This window comes from Esox lucius, chromosome 17 (assembly GCF_011004845.1).
Source record: "Esox lucius isolate fEsoLuc1 chromosome 17, fEsoLuc1.pri, whole genome shotgun sequence".
In the NCBI taxonomy this organism is placed as follows: Eukaryota; Metazoa; Chordata; class Actinopteri; order Esociformes; family Esocidae; genus Esox; species Esox lucius.
This window is the reverse complement of record NC_047585.1, coordinates 38,305,293-38,324,430: the sequence shown is the minus strand read 5'-3', so window position 1 is coordinate 38,324,430 and position 19,138 is coordinate 38,305,293. Positions and strand designations below refer to the sequence as shown.

Genomic DNA, 19,138 nt, shown 5'->3' with positions numbered 1-19,138 from the left:
ATTCTGATGAGAAATCTTACTGATGAGAAATCTTTTGGGAATTGATGTAAGGAAACAACCAATTCTGGGGAGTGCTTCACTTTGTTTTGAATTGCAAACATCAGTGACTAAAGATGTGCGCGGTGAACATATGACGACAGGTATAGTGGTAAAGATCATGAACCAAACAGATGGCAGGATCACTTGGGATTTCCATTAGTGATGGTAAATGTATAATATTCATGACGACCAAGACTGAAACGCTTTCCCACAGCTTTGCAGAAATGCTGCTCCAAGGTCATTTGAATGTGTCAATGTGAGCTCGTATGTCTGCTGTCAAACAGCAGTGGCGGTAATTAATTTAAATATAATGTCTTGGTTTCCACTGAATGAACTGTGACCTTATTGCTGATTCACTAAATCACGGGAGTCAGAACCACAAGGAATGCCTTTCCATTCTCAGCTATTCGGCCAAACAGAAAAATGACCCTAAAAAACAGATTAGACTAAATCTCATGAGGCCACAAGGACCGTAAAGAGAGATGTACACACCAAACAAACTAGAACAACTCTAACACGCACACAAACTATTTACACGTGTTTTTGTTAGTTGTACTGTTGTATTTTATATACTGTTACAGGACTGCGAAGTGTCAGTCGTTGTTTTGTGTTTGCTGTGACACACCAGAAGAGTAGCTGTTAATTCAACAGTCTCTAATAAATCAATTAAAACAATATGAAATGTTCAAGTTCCCGGAGGGTCCATTTATTTAGATTTTTAATCAGACATATATTTCCAGTGGACAGTGGGTTTTTTATCAGTGTTCGCTGTTACAGAAGTAGTCATTGCACCCTGTTGGTTGGCTTTGTATGCTTTGGCATGAGCTGCATTTAAGCCAGCTGGATGTGCCGCTGTGCTCCGGTACTTGGCACTGCTACAGCTGGGCTAGGTCGCACCTGGGCAGAAGTTAGGGTAAATGAGGTGATCGAGACTTGGCAATTCTGCAAAATGGTCACACCTGGAAAAGAACGATGCCTTCATTTTGAGTGTGTTGGTATAAAACAATGCCGTAATATTACTGCATATGTGTTGACAAGCTCTATTTACACAGACTCTGAATAATTCCACACTTGACTGAGATGCATGATGTTATGTATAATGTATGGTTCCAGAAGTCCATGAGCTGGCACATAGAGAAAGGGTTAGCATTGCTTATACCGCAGAGAAATAGCAGTATATCCATGATTACGTCCATCACTGGTGTTTCTCTAAACTATGTAAATTCAATACAAAAATCTGAACACACCAATGTATTTTACATAAAAAAAAAAAAGAATTAATTAAAAAGAAACTGATATTTTTTAAAAAGAATATTAAGAAAAAATTTTAATGCTTTTTTTTATGTATTAATTTTTGAATTTGATATGTTCAGAGTGTATGGAGAGTGATGTGTGTGTGTGTGTGTGTGTGTGTCGGGGGCGGCTTGCTCTCTGATAGGCCGGGTGCGTGGCTGAGCATTTCCACGTATGGGTGTCACCTAGACAACCCTTGGCCATGTTATTCAGTTCCTCTCCTGTTCTATGTCATATGAGTGAAGAGATCATCAAGCGCTTTAAGAGCTCCTCAACTGACAGTTGGTTCCCACTGCGACCACTCACCATGAATGCGCTGGTGCTGGTATGGATGACAGTGTGCTTGTGGACCACAGGTAGGGCCCGTTATTCTCTTCATATTGTCAACAAGTTCATCATCTTACGAGGCCTTTGGGACAGCGTTACGTCTATTGTATTTCAGTCTAGTCTTGTTTAACTTTGACAGCAGTTGCATACCAGGTAAGGTGAAGGAGTTTAACGGAATGATTTGGAGGCCTCAAAGATAGAAAAAAAAAATGAAGTAATTTACATGATTTGAGTCTGCATCTATCTTCTAAAAGTCTGGTAAAACAACCGGCATTATCGCAAATGCACAGACATTAAATATTTTTATTGTCATTGTCTCCAAAACAAGCCGGAAATTCAAAGATGGTTAAGAGCCATCTTCTCAAATCCACTAAGAGCTCGGTTGTTAAGTTATTTATACATCTTTCTGTGACGCATTACCAGTAAAAAAATAAGACAAACAGTTCACAAGGATTGCTTCATAATGTTGCCTTTATAGAAGTCTATCCTCTAACCTTTGTGTTTCATCATGGCTCCAACATGCCATCGTTCACCATTTCAACTCTTGCAAAATGACTGGTTTTATGATAGCGTTGGTTTGCGTCTGTTTCCCCCCATCACATCAGGTATGTTGCTTCATTTTGCATGAAGCTGTGTCAACACCCTTTTCCCCCGTTAATTTAAAGTATAATTTCCCTGACATAAATAAACAGGTTTCCACATCACTGCTGAAAGCGCAATATTGTATTCACATTCAACAAGCAGAATTAAATAGCGTATGGATCTTTGTGAGGTGAAACTACGATAGAGGTTTACCAGGCCGATGGCAAAAAGATCTTATTTCATCAGAATTGTACGTGTGTCTCTTTTGTTGTGACTGTTTGTAAAGTCAGCTAAACTAAACCCTAATTTAAATCTCTTTTTCTAGGGTCCAGTCTGATACAAATCGAGTCTGAGTTTGTCCTCTACCCGCCACTCAATGGCACAGCCACCCTGACCTGTGAGTGTTCCAACCAGTGTCAGACAATCTTCTGGTTCCGGACACACAGCAAAGGCTTCCAGTTTCTAATCAGCATCAACAGTGCTGATCGGATCTACCCTGGAGAGTTTGTGGGAAAAGAGCGTTTCAAGCCCAGTTACAGGAAGGACTCCAGCACACTCCGCATCTCTAACATAGAGTCTGAGGATGCGGGGATGTACTCCTGTGTGCTCTGGAACCTAAAAGACACTGAGCTGTGGAGGCCAGGGATTCTTCTGAAACCTGGCGGTGAGAGGAACACATTCTTCTGCATTAAATCTTCACGTTCTACAGCTGGTCAGAGATAGAAATTGAAAATGTCCAACCTATATTTTATTAAACCGTTATTTAACCAGGAGAAAATCCTTGAGGTTAAAAACCTCTTCTTTGAGGGGGACCTGGCAAGATGTTAAGCAGGAAGTAGCAACATTCAGCATGTACAGTACATGTAATACAAGACCACATTACGGTCAACAATATTTTCATCTATCAATACTTTAAATTCTTTCAGAGATACCCACACCTCCAGTTAAAAAATATTTTGCAGCTCATTCCAAGACCAAGGGAAAATTATGGGAAAATTATCGTTTTCCCGCTTCAGTCCTGGCCGTGGGAACTAAAATAGATAATAGCATCTGGGAACGAAGACTGTATGTTCTTGAAGAACGTATTAACAAGGAACATAGATAACGAGTGACACGGCGGCGGAACTCATTCTCAACCTGAATTATCTTTTGAATGTCTATAGAACAGAAAAATATCAAATTTTTTCCATGTTTTGATGAGACAGTTTCAATTCCAGTTTCACACATCTGTGTTAGAATTGATATAGTTTCTAGTCAAGACTGGATTTTACTGAGGAATTCCACCTTGTACCAGAAAAGCATTTGCTGTGTGCCAGCTGCAAATCCGTTGCTTGGCTTAATTGTTGTAAAGCTTTTTGATCTGTCAAAAAGTCTGTTATCTTTTTTGGTGTTTCATCTTTCTCACAACATCTTAAACACTTTTTGTATTTTTGTGGCCCATCAGAAACTCGGCCAACATTGCCCCCCACCACTACCATGCCCAGGCCCCCGCGCAGGGGTAACCCAAATGGCCGATGCACCAAGGGTAAAAATCGAACCACGGAAGGTACATTTTGCCTGCCTAATGACTAAATCAGAAACGCCTTTATTCACAAAGTACATTTACACACAGCCAGAAAGAATGTTTGTTCGATCTAGGTCCTGAAGTGTTACACTATTGAGGAGATTTTTCTCTGTGTTCCAGGTTGTGATTCCAATGTTTTCTGGGTGTTGGTGGGAGTTATGCTGGCCCTGGCTGTGGCTTTGTTGTCTACCATGTACTACTTCAGCCGTGAGTGTCCTCTATCCTTTCTGATAAAGCCATTTACCAGAACTGAGCTCCAGTGCTGTTTGAAGTGTCAAAGGCCCATCTCACTCACAAGCTAAATCCATCTCACACAGGTTTACATCCATTTCACACATGGCTACAACTATCTCACGCAAGGCTAAATCCATCTCACACAGCTTTACATCCATCTCACACATGGCTACAGCTATCTCACACAGGGCTAAATCCATCTCACACAGGTTTACATCCATCTCACACATGTTTACATTAATCTCACACAGGGCTAAATCCATCTCACACAGCTTTACATCCATCTCACACATGGCTACAGCTATCTCACACAGGTCTATATCCATCTCGCACAGGTTTACATCCATCTCACACAGGGCTATATCCATCTCACACGGGGCTGCTTCCATACTTGAGATGTAGCTGCTTAACTGAATCATTCACATGACCTGGTGTATCAATTTGAATAGAACATATGTGTAAAGATGTGAGTTACACACATTGCTGTCAAATTAGGTGCCTACTGTCAATAGCCCAAAGAGCCACAAAACTTAACATTCAACCTTCAACAACAAAAAAAATGAAAATATGCAGTTGATCTTAAGTAACATATATGAATTTTGTGTAGGATGTCAGTATCCATCGTGCTAGAGTGTGGTTGGAAGGAGAATGTATTTACGATTAAGACGGTTACTATAATGATGTTCTGACTTTCATTTTGTCTTCTACAGGACTGCCCAAAAAGTGCCGCCATCGATTTGTCAAGTACGTTCCATGTTTGAACTTCACTTCTTTATGATGTTCTTCTCTTCTTCCAAATTGTCACTCCCAAATATCTCAGCTGGCTTCTGGATTAATTTCTATGACTTCGTCTTGGAATCAGAAGTAGATCTTCGATTCATTAATATCTCAGAACTCTCAAACTCCCTCTCTGTTATTTATGGAGCGGCTCTGTTATCAATTATTAAAGTATCTCACAGACTAGTCTCGGGGTATTAAACCAACTATCGCTTCCAGGACAATCCCTCTCGCAGGTGTGCATTCCCTTTTTAAAATTAGAATTGTGTGGACACAGGATGAATATTGTAAATATAGACACTTTGTATCAACGGTGGGTTTAAATGAATCAGACCCTTAATTAAAGCAGTGATGCAGTATATGTGCAGTATCTCTTTTCCCCATGGTCAGACAATCTGTAAGGCTGACCATCTGAACATCTACATATTCTTCCAGGGCATTGCCTGGATAGTATTTGTTTGTAATTTTAAGTGTGTGGACGGGCTCTCCCAATGTGCAGCGACAGCCGTGCCTGGTGACCTGGGTTCTTATCCTGGCAGTGCCTGGGAGTCCAGCGATGGGCATAATGGCTGAGCACTACCCTGACTGGGGAGGGATAGTCGGACATAGCTGTCTTTCCATTGCACTCTAGCGACGTCTTGTGGCGGGTCATGCATCTATGCAAGCACTACAATTGTGATGCTTTGTTATTATGTCTCTGATTTTCTATGGCCCGTCTGACTTTATACTGACAGAGTGTTTCTATTTATCTTTGTGTATGTGTCTCACAGGAAAAGGGTGCTGCCATAAAATAGAACGCCCACTCAGAGCCAGGACTGAATTTACTGTCCCATCTTTACAAGAAACCCCTTCCCAGTTTCATCCACATCTCACTCTCCTTCGATCATCATGGCAATGAACCAACCAGAAGGTCCAACTGTCTTCATGGAAATTCTTAAGATTCTGTAGATGTCTCTGACTATTGATTTGTGTGATTGAACTGGATGAATGAAGTATGCAATATTCACTTGTACTGAAAGGGTCTTATTCTGTCATGAGCCAGTATAGCGTTTTTGTCGATGCAACTTGTAAAATGTTTGATCAATTTGTTAATTGTAAATACATACATAATTTATTTTGTGGTTTTGGTTTCGTGTTGCGACACGTTGGTTCACCTGTAGACCTTTCAGTAGCGTCATGGCAACAGCCAAATGTCATGATAATCCACTGTGTGTGTGCTTAGTAAAAGGATTATTACATTATTTCTACTTGTCAAAGAGCTGTTGTTATCATATCACAGGAATTCAATAAAAGTGTGTTTTTGGTATTTCCTCGTGACTGATCTGTGTTAAAACGTGACAAAGCCCGCTGCCACCATGTCACTCAGTACGGCAGGGAGCAGTGATATATGGCTGTACGTTCAGGTATACAGCGCTGTGGAAACACACCATTACAAACCTTGTGTAATTTATCTTACCAGGGTCTCCTGTGTGTAATATTGTGTTTTAATTGAACATCCCAAAACATTAACTGACAAGAATAGAGAAAATTAAAGACAATTCAAGTTTTTATGCCAATGGCTAGTGCTCCTCAAATTCCAACCCTTTGCATCATGCCTAGCCTGCCTTGGGTACAGATGTAGGTTGGTGGCACTAGTATTTGGCCATGCACAAATGCTTTTGTTCATACCATTCTTATTGGCCGCAGACCTGGACCAGGGCAAGACAGCCGGCTAAGTAGCTCTCCGTCTTGGCCATTTTGGCAAAGTGTTTTGGCATAGCTGTCGTGATGTCTAAAACAGTAGCAATGTTTTTTTTTTTCAGATACCATTTTGAGAATTCACGTGATATTGATAGATCCAGCGGGTAAAGATGAAGGAGGGAGATTTAGCTGAACAACCTGCGGGCCGGCTTTGATCCGAGCTGCAGTGGAACTGGTTCTGGCGGCAGCTGCGTAGACCACTGCACCTGATGAGACTACCTGTTGCAATGTTTGGATCTCCTTGGTATTATGCTATTTGTGGATTTTGATAAAGCTGTGTCATGTACACTTAATATGAAAAAACTTTATTGATGTCATTCACAACATTGGTCTATGCATGAACACATAAAGACAACACTGGGACGTAACAGCAGGAACACCTGGGACATTTGAATGGGGACGAAACATCTGTCTTCGTGGTTCTTCGGGTCTGAGCGACAAGTTAACAAGACCCTTTCCTGTGTGACTGAGAGGGGGAACAAAAGATCAGTGCATTCGTCAAGATGCTATCTCTCTCGCTCTCGCTCTCTCTCCCTTTTTCTCATTTTTTTTTTTTACTTTGAGCTCCTCTTCTTGACGCTGAAACAAAACAACCACAGGGCGACCACAGACTGTGCCACAAGCAGAGAGAGAGAGAAAGAGAGAGATAGAGAGAGTGAGAGAGAAAACAAAGGAAAGGCCCCCTTTTCAGGCACTACAAAAACCATGAGTTCAGTGTCTGTTACATATTTTACTACATTTAATACTGTGTCAGAATAACAGAATTAATTCCCAGTGGCATCAGTAGTTGTTGAAATGGTGGATGTTTAGGGGAAGGAGGAAAGTACACACAACATTCCCAGTTTCACTTAACACTTTCTATTGTAATTATTACCTAATCATTTTGTAATAATGACACTTTTTTTTATTTAGGATTCATGAAAATGGTGCCATTGTGTATTTAGTATAGTAGCTTACAAAATACTGAATGTTTCTAAGACATTATTATTAAACACAACCATATTATTAAATATAATGATATACAAAGATCCTGGTAAACCAGATGAAAAAGGGACAGTTAAATTAAAACATTAGGCAGCTGATAATTAAAGCATTACCTAGTTCATAATAAAAGCATTAAAGAAAATGGATAAGTAAAGCATTACCCAGTTGACAATAAAGGCATTACCGAATTCACTAAATCAAATCATTATCCTTGCTTTGGTAATACAAAACACCTTTACAACAGTACCAAACGATTGCATTTGTCAGGAATTATACAAATGTATTATATTACCAGATAAATAAGCTAATAACAGATTTTTATTTACAGCAATGACTTTACCAATTAGATGTATCTGTCTCACAAAGGGACAGAGCAACAGGGTCTTCCACCATGTCGACTCAGGGATTAAAACCAACCTAAAACCTTTTATTTGCTGCCCTGCCAACCATTGTTTTCCTGAAAGAGATGTGGACTGAAAGTATAATACAACAATAATAAAAAACAAATAAGAATATTATTTTTACTGATTAGTTACGGAAGCAAATACAGCAAAAGAAATACCATGTTTTCTGTTTGAACATTATATGCAGAATATCACTCTTAGCCAATTACTGTAATATTATTATATAAAACGTAATTCTTTGAAACATATTTTATAAATATTTGAAAAAAAGTATTTTGTTTTAATGTACAATGTGTACTATGTCCTCAAATGTGTACAAAATGTAATTTAACAATTGTTGAAGCTATGTTTCCACTGGTATCATATTTCTTTGCATTTGAAGTCCTAAATAAAGTAAATACCCTTCTGACAATTATTTAATTTTTCCCTAGCTTCACTTTGATACAAACACATTTTATAAGATAAACAATGCACATATCACAAGTAATTCCACAATAATTTTTCATCTCTAAGAAGAAAGTAAGAAAAATGAAAATAAGCCTTTAGCGACCTTACACTTGATGTAAATTAAACAACGCTAATCGAAACATTTGGCTAACCATCTGTATGGGTGGTTGTAAATAATGTACAGTCCTAAATCGGCACAGCATTATCAATACTTAACACAAATGTTCAAAAATGTTTTGGAACAACAGAAACAGTGACAGCCATGATAATATCTCTCAGCTAGGTTAAAATGAATATTTTATACATGTCAATCAATACAAAATGCAATCCTAATTAACAAGCCTCTTTACCAAAATGTCAACTATATTGTCCTGTTGTTCTGCACGTTGTACTCTTGTCTTGCACATTGTCCCGTTATCTTAGACATTGTCCTTTCGTCTTACACCTTGTCCTTTTTTCTTACATAACATCCTGACGTTATCAATTTGGTCAGCTCCACTAAATATTTGGGTTACATATTCTGGGCGTATGTATGTGCATGTAATTATCTGTCTGTCTGCTTGTCTGCCTGCCAGCCTGTCTGTCTGCCTGCCAGCCTGTCCATTACCCCTCCCTAAAGAGGACACATACAAGGTGAGCCGTGTCCCAGCTAGTTAGCTACTAGTACTTACTGCATGATGAGTTCACCCAACTGTAGCTTCTCGTCTCTTCCCTTCACATAATGCATAATGCACCTACAAGGGCAATGGAAATGATCCTAATACTGCTACTGTTGAATCAATATAACAGGGGCCGTCTTCTTACTACATAAGAAGGGAAAGTCACAAACTCTCTAATGTGCTAAATGATCAGGGAACTCTCCCTTAGCAGCATTCCCCGGTCATCCCCTAAACACACACACACGCAGACAAAAAAATTGCATTTGGGGTCAAAGGGACCTCTGTGTGAGTAAGACAGGGAAGCCCAGGTGGGGGTAAAGAGAAAGCCCCATGGACTGAGTCAACACATACAAATGGAAACAGGTTAACTGACAGAGCCCCTTTCTCTGTATGACTGGCTGTTCCTGGACACCCACCTTATAACTATAGAACACACCAACACAAACCCCATACAGACCGAATACTTATTGTTTCACTTACAATACAGTATTAGGCAACGATATTCAGATGTTTTCCACTTTAGGTGTCCCCTGAGGTAAAAACACTGTTATTTTTTCCAAAAATGAAAGAGGGCATTTAGGTCACACAAGATGCTATAGCAGCAAGACAGATAAGGCTCAATTCAATCAAACCAACATTGCACTTTTTACCCAGTACCTTGTTGTTCAAGGTTAAATCAGCACACGCTGTGGCCTGAAGTGGCCGGGAGTGGTTTAAGCTCGCTGCCTTTGGCTCACACGGATAATGTCGCAAGCGTGGGTTTGAATCCCGCCCAAAGCTATTTCAACAAACTTTGTTCTCTGGCCAATGAATCACAACGTGCCAAGAATATACCTTTAGAAATGTGTTTATCAACACAGGCTGGTTTTAGGTACAGTTTAAAGAACGTGAACCTGAAGATGATCGCCAGGGTGTTGTGTCTTGTCGTGGAGTTGTCAAATGTGATGGAGAGGTCTTGAAGTCCTCAGGCCTTCCACTGGAGGAAGAGCAGCTTGGTCCTGTCAAGTTTGAGGTGGTGGGCTAATATTCAAGCAGAGATGTTGGCCAATACATCACCTGGGCATCAGAAGGGGGCAAGGAGAAATTCTTTAGATTTTTGTCCAAATGGCAACAATTAACCATGTGAGGATATAATGGAACCAAGTATTATATAATGGAGCTAAGTAAATACACTGCTCAAAGAAATGATGGGAACACATAATCATCCCAGTATAACACCAAGTCAATTAAACTTCAGGGATGTCAATCTGTCTAGTTAGGAAGCATAAGCGATTGTGAATCAATGCCACCTGCTTTGGTGCAAATGAAAGTGACAACATGTTCACTGGAGAGGCTACAGCAAGACAACCTGCCAAAAGGCCGACCCCAAAAAGACAACCCCCAAAAAGGGAATGGTTTTGCAGGTGGTGCAGGGGATGAAAAGAAGATTTACTGTACGAGGAAGGAGCGAAAGGATGCTAGGTCATCCAGAGGTTTAGTTTCCCTCAGTTTTCCCTCGGCTACCTGCCGCCCTGTTCTATGAGCTCACAATGAGTCACTTTGCCCTTGTGCAGGAGGGGAGGGCTGATTCAGATGCGAGGGAAGGGGACAGTAATCATCGTTGGAGGCGGAAATTGGGAATAACAGGGTGGACGAGGCAGACTCAGGAGACAAATGAGAGAAGGATTTAGGAGAATGTGGGGACTGTCAGGCTAATGGATAAGTGGGTCCTGGGGGAGGCGGAAAGAAGGTAAAGCAGTGATCAGCCCCACCTGCAAGGAGATGGCAAGGGGATTGGTAAAGGTTGAGGTCAGAAGAGGAACAGAGTGGAAAGAAAGAAGAGGAAAATTAGGAATGGAAGGAAAATGTAAGGAGAAAATATTAAAGTCGCCCAGAAATATATGTGGTGACCCATTGTCAGGAGATTTGCCAATTGAGGTGTCAAGCTAATAGAGAAAGTCTACAAAGGCACCTAGTGGAATAGTGTTAAGCATGTACGTATTTGTATTTGTGGATACACAAGCAATTCAAAATGAAATACTTTGTTTCCAACCAGCATATTGTAAACATTTGTTATCAGATATCCAGGTCCCAGTTTAAGTCATAAATGTTTTTAGGAACATCTAAATATGTGTAAATCCATTACAGGCTTATTTACAATTGATAATCTGCTGGTGTTTATCAATCAAATGTTTACAAAACACCACTGTCATAGGCTAGAGTAGTGAAACTGCAGAACATTTTCTGTTAAATACCAACTTTTTTGGTAAAGTTAGTTGAATTTCATGAAATATGTTGGATTGTCACAAAATTGTCAATAGCAGGAAAATAGCTTTACGTTTCTGTTTTTTTTCCATCTTAATCCTATGACCAAATAAATACACATGCATCTCATTTTTTATGAAATGTTTACATGTTGTTTTCACCCCATAGCAATTGTGTACAATCACAGAAATCTTTAAAGAAATCACCTTTTAAATTAAACAAATGTCAATCACGGCCTCCAAAACGTTGGGGCTGGTCTTGATTCAAATTGTGTGAACAGATGAAGATTGTGAATGGACACGTCTCTCAAATGGAACATTTTTAACACCCACCGCCGCATGTTACGCGATGAGGTGATTGCTTAATTTTGAAGCGACGGTATGCTGGGCTAAACACGTGTTTCCAACCTTTTACAGGATGTAGACTATTGCGCCACGGCTGATGTCACTTGACTGATCATATGAGTTGGTTCCGTAGCCTACACTCTTCCGGCAAGTTTACCTTTGAGTCAGAGCTCTTTCCATCGAATGTGCACAAGTTTATTTTGTACACATCGGAAAAGAAACGATCAAGCACAAGGAAAAAGGATAGCGGCTTTGCTGAAACAGACCAGCATATTGACGTTCTGGCTCTGTCCAGCGTGCTGAACTCTCATGTCTGTCGTATACTGGCCTTCGTTTGGTGAAGGTGGCCAGAATGTTAATATCGAAGACACATTTGCATACCCCCATCAAAAAACTAATGAATATAGCAAAGGCCTGTGGACATGGGGCTGCTGAGACTGCGTAGGCTAACAGGATAGTCACATGTGTAAAATGTCAATGAAATAGGTACACGAGTCTATAATTGAAATGCTTTTTGAAAAAAAATACAAAAACATTGGATTTCTGAAAGCAGGTTTCCTTGTTCATTTTGACTCATCTTCTTCAAAACTCAGGTTGTCCGCATTGACTCATTGACAACAGGTGCAGCCATTTATTTTCTCGACTTGAATCATGAATGGAAGTAAGCTGTTGGCTAGTGAAATCAGATATTATTTTTGGTGTGAACCATTTCTTGCATTTAGGGGGCGATATTTCCAAACGTATTCACTGAACATTTTAGAACAGACCTTGTCTTATGACTCAGGATAGACTGTTACTAATTCAAAATAACAAAAAATGATTCTATTCCAGTTATCCATAATAATTATTGTATTATATTAGGATAAGGATCAGTTGACTGGAAAGTGGAAAGACAGAGGGCCCCTGCTGAAAGAAAGGTAGGCCGGAACCAAACACCTGATACAGTGACAGTCACCCGGACCGTCCCAGACCCTGACCGTTCCAGACCCTGACCGTTCCAGACCCTGACCGTCATAGACCCGGACCGTCCCAGACCCTGACCGTCCCAGACCCGGACCATCCCAGACCCTGACCGTCCCAGACCCGGACCGTTCCAAGCCACTCTAGATTTTAAAAATTAGAATTATATATATATATTTGTAAATATGAGAAATTAAACACCAAGTCAAACCAGCACATAGAAAAGACACGTAGGTGCAAGTTTCTGTTCTGTTTTTTTTGTGTTAACTATTTAAGGTTTTTTCAGATTTATGATGTTAGAATTTAACATTTAGACTTTGACATACCAGTACTATCATAGGATAGATTAGTGAAGCATATTCTAATTTGAATTAAATACAGGCATAACCTGCATGACCAATTTTGATGCAAAGATATATATTTTACAGGTACAAATTACAGTTTTTTACAGTTGCTAGGACACATTTCCCAATACTTAGGTCACTTTTTCAAAACTCTTCACACAGTTCTCCAAACCAACTTTCAGCTCACCACAGGAGTTCATTTCACTTTCAAAATGCACTAAAACTACCAAATCACTTCATACATGTCTCAAATCAACTCATTCTTCCAGAACACTAGCAAAGGTTGACAGACAACAAACACACTTTGTCACCCACAAAACAATGACCTAAAAAACACTAACAACAGGTAGCATTTTACAATGTTTTCTTGTGTAAAACAAGGACACATCTCTGTTTATAATTCACTGCAATGTATTTTACTGGAATGAATCAGACATGATTCAGAAAGCCACAATATGTTTTATGTCTTTTATTAATTATTTATTTTCTGCAGTAATCCATCCACTGAGACAGTAGTAATGCTAATCTACTCGGTCTTCTCCATTTGGCCACAGGTTCTCATCCACATCATATCTTATGTCATCTAGGGCAATACACCTAGGAAAGAATCTTCTGCCATGCCTGATCCATCCCTGACAATCTTCTGCTGATATGTCCAGGCATCCAGCATTCATTGCATCCAGAAGGGATATTTGATCATGTGGATGGTGGTCATAAACCTTCCACCTCCATGGGAGAAAAAGTGACACCATTCTGTAATGGGCTGCAAACCACTCAGTGACTGCACGGGAGTGGTGAAATGCCACATTGTCCCATACAATTATAAATGTTGGCTGATTACTTCTCTCCATCCCTTTCCTCACCTAGCACAACCCTTCCATAGAGGTCATGCAGGAACGCAAGGAGACGTTCAGTGTTGTATGGCCCAATTAGTGGTTTGTGTAACAGCAGTCCATATTGCTGCGCACATTGTGATGTTGGCTCTCCTCTGGCCTGGGACATCCACTGTGGCTCTCTTCCCAATCATGTTCAGAATTCCTCTCAAAAGGCACAGTGTACATCTGTTTCATCCATACCTGATGTTTTTTCAGGACTCTAGAAATAGTTGTTATGCTTACACTGTGAATATTTGCAAAAGTAACATTGTCTGCCAAGACTCTGTCTCAAATCTCAATGAGTTTTATGTCATTGTTTCTGATGACCACATCAACAATGGCAGTTTCCTGCACATCAGTGAACATCCTTCCTCTCCCACCTGTGTGAGGTAACCATTGAGTCCTAAGCAGATATGCAAAAGCAATTACACACAAGTCTATTTACTTCTGTAATGTGCAACTCAGTCAAATGCCCTTGCAGAATACAAGTTACCTGTTGGTTTGCCGGAAAACTCTAACAATAGAAGCCACTGTTGAGTGTCGCAGATTTGGCTGCACTCTCTGACCAGCCTCTCATTGAGAGACCATGATTTACTACATGATCAATTACAGTAGCTCTGATCTCATCTGAGACTACAGCTCTTGATCTTCCTCTTATTCTTCTTCCACCACACATACGTATTCTTCACCCCCTCCCAGCCACTCTTCTTCCTCTTTCAGCCACTTGTCTATTTCTGGCTGGGTCCATTTTCTGGCTGGGTCCACATCACAATGCAAAACTACTCAGCAGTTGTCTCCTTTTTGTAATGAAATTAAAAGAGTAACAACTGTGTAGATGTTCATCTACAATGAGAATCAGCTGTGGTAGGTCCAATTGTTTTTATAGCATCTAATTTTAAGATTTAAAATATATTTCATTAAAATATGACTGTAGAATTGTAGCAAATTGCTGTCATATTCAGCTTTGTATTATGTTATTGTTTTGAACTTAAGTTTAACAGTTTTGAAAACAGTATGTAAGCATGTGCAAATTGGCCTGTAAGTACGCAGAGTTTTGGCGGTTGTTGTGTCTAAGTGAGAAAATAATTAATGAAATTTGAAAGATGTAGTCATTGAATGCATTTTGTGCCAAAGCAATGATAATTGATCCTCAGTTTAGCCCACTTATACTTCTGTTGTGCTCACTGTGTGAAGAGTTTTGAAAAAGTGACCTAAGTATTGGGAAATGTGTCCTAGCGACTGTAAAAAACTGTAATATACATTTGATTTGTTATAAAACAGTATTTAAAGAAAGCATAGGGGCCGAAAAAATGATTGATCAAATTATTTGTATTTTCTTTCACTATACGATGTTAATCTGCTGTCCCTCCTTTTAAATGTTGACTTTATTCGTATATAGTTACTCACATTACTCTTTGCCTATTTGTTTGTCACCTCTTTGTGCTGTGGGTGAGGTGCATGTGGTTTGTGCGCGAACAGTGTCGCGAAGTGCAGCGCGTATTGGAGGGTTCCATTTGAGCAACCCTGCAGACCACCTTTGAGTGCATGAGCTCTGTGCAAGACTCCGGCATGATCCCTTTTAACCATGAAAACGCGCTGGGCGGGGTTTAGGGTATCATACCTGTTTTTACATCCCGCGAAGAAGAGCTTGAAAGACTTGCTGTGCCAAAATAGTGAAAATGGTCCAAAAGTGGATGCAAACGCTTATTTTACTGTTCTTTTGTCAAGGTAAGACTTCTTGAAATGAATACACACATGTATTCCCTTTATTAATGGTTGGATAGCAATCCATTCATTTCCGTGATGTTGCCAGCTGAACTTTCTGAAACATACGGTAAAATGCCGTTATGTTTGACCGTTTAAAATGAGTGAAATGCCATTAGTCTACGGATATTGGTCCAACGTTCTTGGCATTCATAAGCTGACTAAATAAGTTGAAGTTTTGTTGGTTGCATTTTTTACTTTTTATTTTAAAATTGTAGATAGCCTATTATTGGAATACACAACGTCATTCCTGTAAATAGTATTATTTATTTCCATTGTAATGTAAGAATGTAAAACCGTTGTGTTTGTTTCCCACAGATTTCAGTGTTGTTTGTTTTTACTCTGAACTACACTTTTTGGATCTATATTTTTTGGGTCATAGGCTAATCTCATCTTACAATTCTTACATTATAAGTAATTGCATTATCAGTTAGACATAAAGTGAGACTTTATGTTCGCCTATTTATTCGTTTCATCTCTAATTTTACTTCACGAACGCTACCAGAAACTCTTCAGCAGGTTTCTCCAAATAAGAAGAAGGACGGAGAAAGTGTCCGCATCACCTGTGTTCCGAAGACTAAGGGTACCATGGTGATTTGGTTTCGAGTGAAGGAAAACTCTGGAATGGAGTTCATCGCATCGTTTAGTACAAAGGATAGTACACCAAAGACCCCGTTAAACAGTGTCGTCTTCAGCGATGAAAATATAGGGAAGAACATTTTGATAATTAAGTCATTCCAAAAGGCGCGCGACAGTGGTGCATATAGCTGTGCGTCGATCAACAGCAATGCACTCGTGTTTGGTGAAGTGACTCGACTTGCTGGGGAAGGTAAGCTAGTTACAAATGAAATAAAATACTATATTATATTATACATTATATCATACATTGTATGAGATTAACACACGTATATAAATTTTTTTATCCAATGTTATTTTTTTATAACCTACACCGAAAACCGTCTGACGGTATGCGATTCACGCCTCACGTAATTAATTTTGTTCTAGAGTCTCCATCAACTACAACCACGGTAACGACGACACCAACAACCACTGCCGAACTGCTAAGCAGCTCTACAACTGCCAAGGCATGCCAAGGTAGATTTCTTTCTTTTATTCATCATCAGCATATGTTTGTCATTACCAGAAGCCCTCTTGATAGATTTATTGACAGTTTGTTTGGTGTTTTTGCAGTGGGAAAATCAGGCCCCAGAGAAATGTGTGATCTGATCGTTTGGGCCCCATTAGCTGCTGGCTGTGGCCTCCTCTTCCTCCTCCTCCTCATCACTATATCATATTGCAGCCGTAAGTCCTGCATCACTCACCATACAAATCCATAAAACACCTCACATCATTCAACATATGTACCTATAAAACACCTTGCATCATTCAACATATGTATTTATAAAACACCTCACATCATTCAACATATGTACCTGTAAAACACCTCGCATCACACACGATATGAACCAATAAAACACCATGCATCACACTCCTTATGAAACATAAAACACCACACATCATTCAACATATTTATAAAACACCTCGCATCATTCAACATATGTACCTATAAAACACCATGCATCACACACCATATGAACCCATAAAACACCATGCATCACACACCATATGAACCCATAAAACACCATGCATCACACACCATATGAACCCATAAAACACCATGCATCACACACCATATGAACCCATAAAACACCATGCATCACACACCATATGAACCCATAAAACACCATGCATCACACACCATATGAACCCATAAAACACCATGCATCACACACCATATGTACCCATAAAACACCATGCATCACTCACCATATGTACCCATAAAACATCATGCATCACACACCATATGAACCCATAAAACACCATTCATCACACTCATTATGAAACATAAAACACCACACATCATTCAAGATATGTACCCATAAAACACCATGCAACGCTCACCATATGTACCCATAAAACACCATGCATCGCTCACCATATGTACCCATTAAACACCACGCATCACATCAGATATAGCCGTATGTTCTAATGAAACAAAATTAGAGCATATAAACAACTTTAAATACCTTGTCACCATTTTCAGAATTTATAAAGATGTTCATAATTTCCACATTCATTAATCAATTAATTATAATTTGACTCAGTTAGTATGACTGTTTAAGTATTGTAAATTAAATTGTTTTAAATTTTTCTTTAGGGACAAGAACAAAGCGATGCCCACATCATTACAAAAAGAAGTATGTTTTTCTTTGTTAATACGCAAGTCTTATGATGTATGTAGCCTTTTTTTTAATTTGAGATAATTTGGGTACATTTTGTCCCTAAACCACTCAACGGAGTTGGTAGTTTAACAAGCTCTGGAAATTTCTGTATCATATTCAGGCCGAGAATGGGAGCACACGGGAAGTAACATCCTACAGCCAACAACAGACTTTTCTGACCCTCAACAGGTATACCAAAAATAAACCTCTTAATCAGTTAAATACTCCTTGACATTCTAAATGAAGAGTTGTGTTTTCTTATAGGATTGTAAAAGCAGCATGCACACAAGCTATGCATTGGCAGGAAAAAAACGTTGCTTCATTGAAAATACATTTCGCACGCAGTAGTATTTGGTTTATATATGACATTATTTTTAAGTACATTTAAACTTCTACCTGACATTCACCATATACTTAGTAATGCTTAATAACAAAGTTGATCTACACTATATAGCGTACTACATAATTGTTTTATATTTTTTTGTCTATTTTCACAGACACTGAGAAACAGATTCAAGAAGGTACACCATTGTCTCCACTAACAACTGTTGCATTTTTTTCCATTATAGACATTTCTACTGACATTTGCTCTGTAATTGTTTTCCCCCATTTCAATAACATACTAGCTTTATAGCAGGTTTGTTATGAGGGTTTGTGTAATTTTGTCAGTCTAATGAATAGAGATGTATTGTTTTTGGCTTAGTTTATAATTATGTTATAAGATACTTTTTGACTTGGTGACGCATATTCCCTGTAAATAATATAAATGCTGTGAAACTTGATTAAACTCAACATAACATATGCTCCCGTATTGTTGAAATTATCTCTATCCTCTAAACCTGTATTATAATTTTTTGTAGACATCTATTAATATTTGTAACAATTGCATATAGAAGATTTAACCATGCATGTCATTTACATGTGTATTTGTTAGCAGAAAATAAAATTAGAGAGAAAAACCTGTCTCCATTAGTCTCTATTAGTTAAGTTTACTAAACAAAGAAAAAAATTACAAAAACTGCATAGCTTTTTATTATATGTTTTTTGATGCATTGGAAATCCTCTTTTTCATTTTTCTCCTTATGCCACTGTTATTTGTACAACTTAAAAAAACACAAGTTGGGTTTGAACAAATATTCCAAAGCTTTGATGTCTGAGGTTTGTAAAACTGAAATACTTTTTGAAATGTAAAACTTTTGCAAAAATGAAAAATTACTGATCTACCACATTCAAGAGAACAATCTCCTAGTGATATGTATATTTTAAATCTTTTTT

General features: G+C 38.9%; 2 protein-coding genes across 2 annotated transcripts; both read left to right on the top strand.

Moving 5' to 3' along the window:
• Positions 1 to 1,578: 1,578 nt before the first annotated feature.
• Positions 1,579 to 6,116, top strand: cd8b (cd8 beta). The gene is made up of 6 exons (XM_034287458.1): positions 1,579 to 1,688; positions 2,567 to 2,905; positions 3,686 to 3,787; positions 3,926 to 4,012; positions 4,750 to 4,783; positions 5,587 to 6,116. The coding sequence occupies exons 1-6, from the start codon at positions 1,640 to 1,642 to the stop codon at positions 5,603 to 5,605; spliced, it is 630 nt and encodes a 209-aa protein (XP_034143349.1). The 5' UTR covers positions 1,579 to 1,639; the 3' UTR covers positions 5,606 to 6,116.
• A 9,308-nt stretch (positions 6,117 to 15,424) lies between these two features.
• Positions 15,425 to 18,808, top strand: cd8a (CD8a molecule). Its single transcript, XM_010880808.3, has 7 exons — positions 15,425 to 15,545; positions 16,087 to 16,410; positions 16,587 to 16,676; positions 16,773 to 16,883; positions 17,800 to 17,839; positions 17,985 to 18,052; positions 18,361 to 18,808. The coding sequence occupies exons 1-6, from the start codon at positions 15,497 to 15,499 to the stop codon at positions 18,010 to 18,012; spliced, it is 642 nt and encodes a 213-aa protein (XP_010879110.1). The 5' UTR covers positions 15,425 to 15,496; the 3' UTR covers positions 18,013 to 18,052; positions 18,361 to 18,808.
• The last annotated feature ends 330 nt before the right edge of the window (positions 18,809 to 19,138 follow it).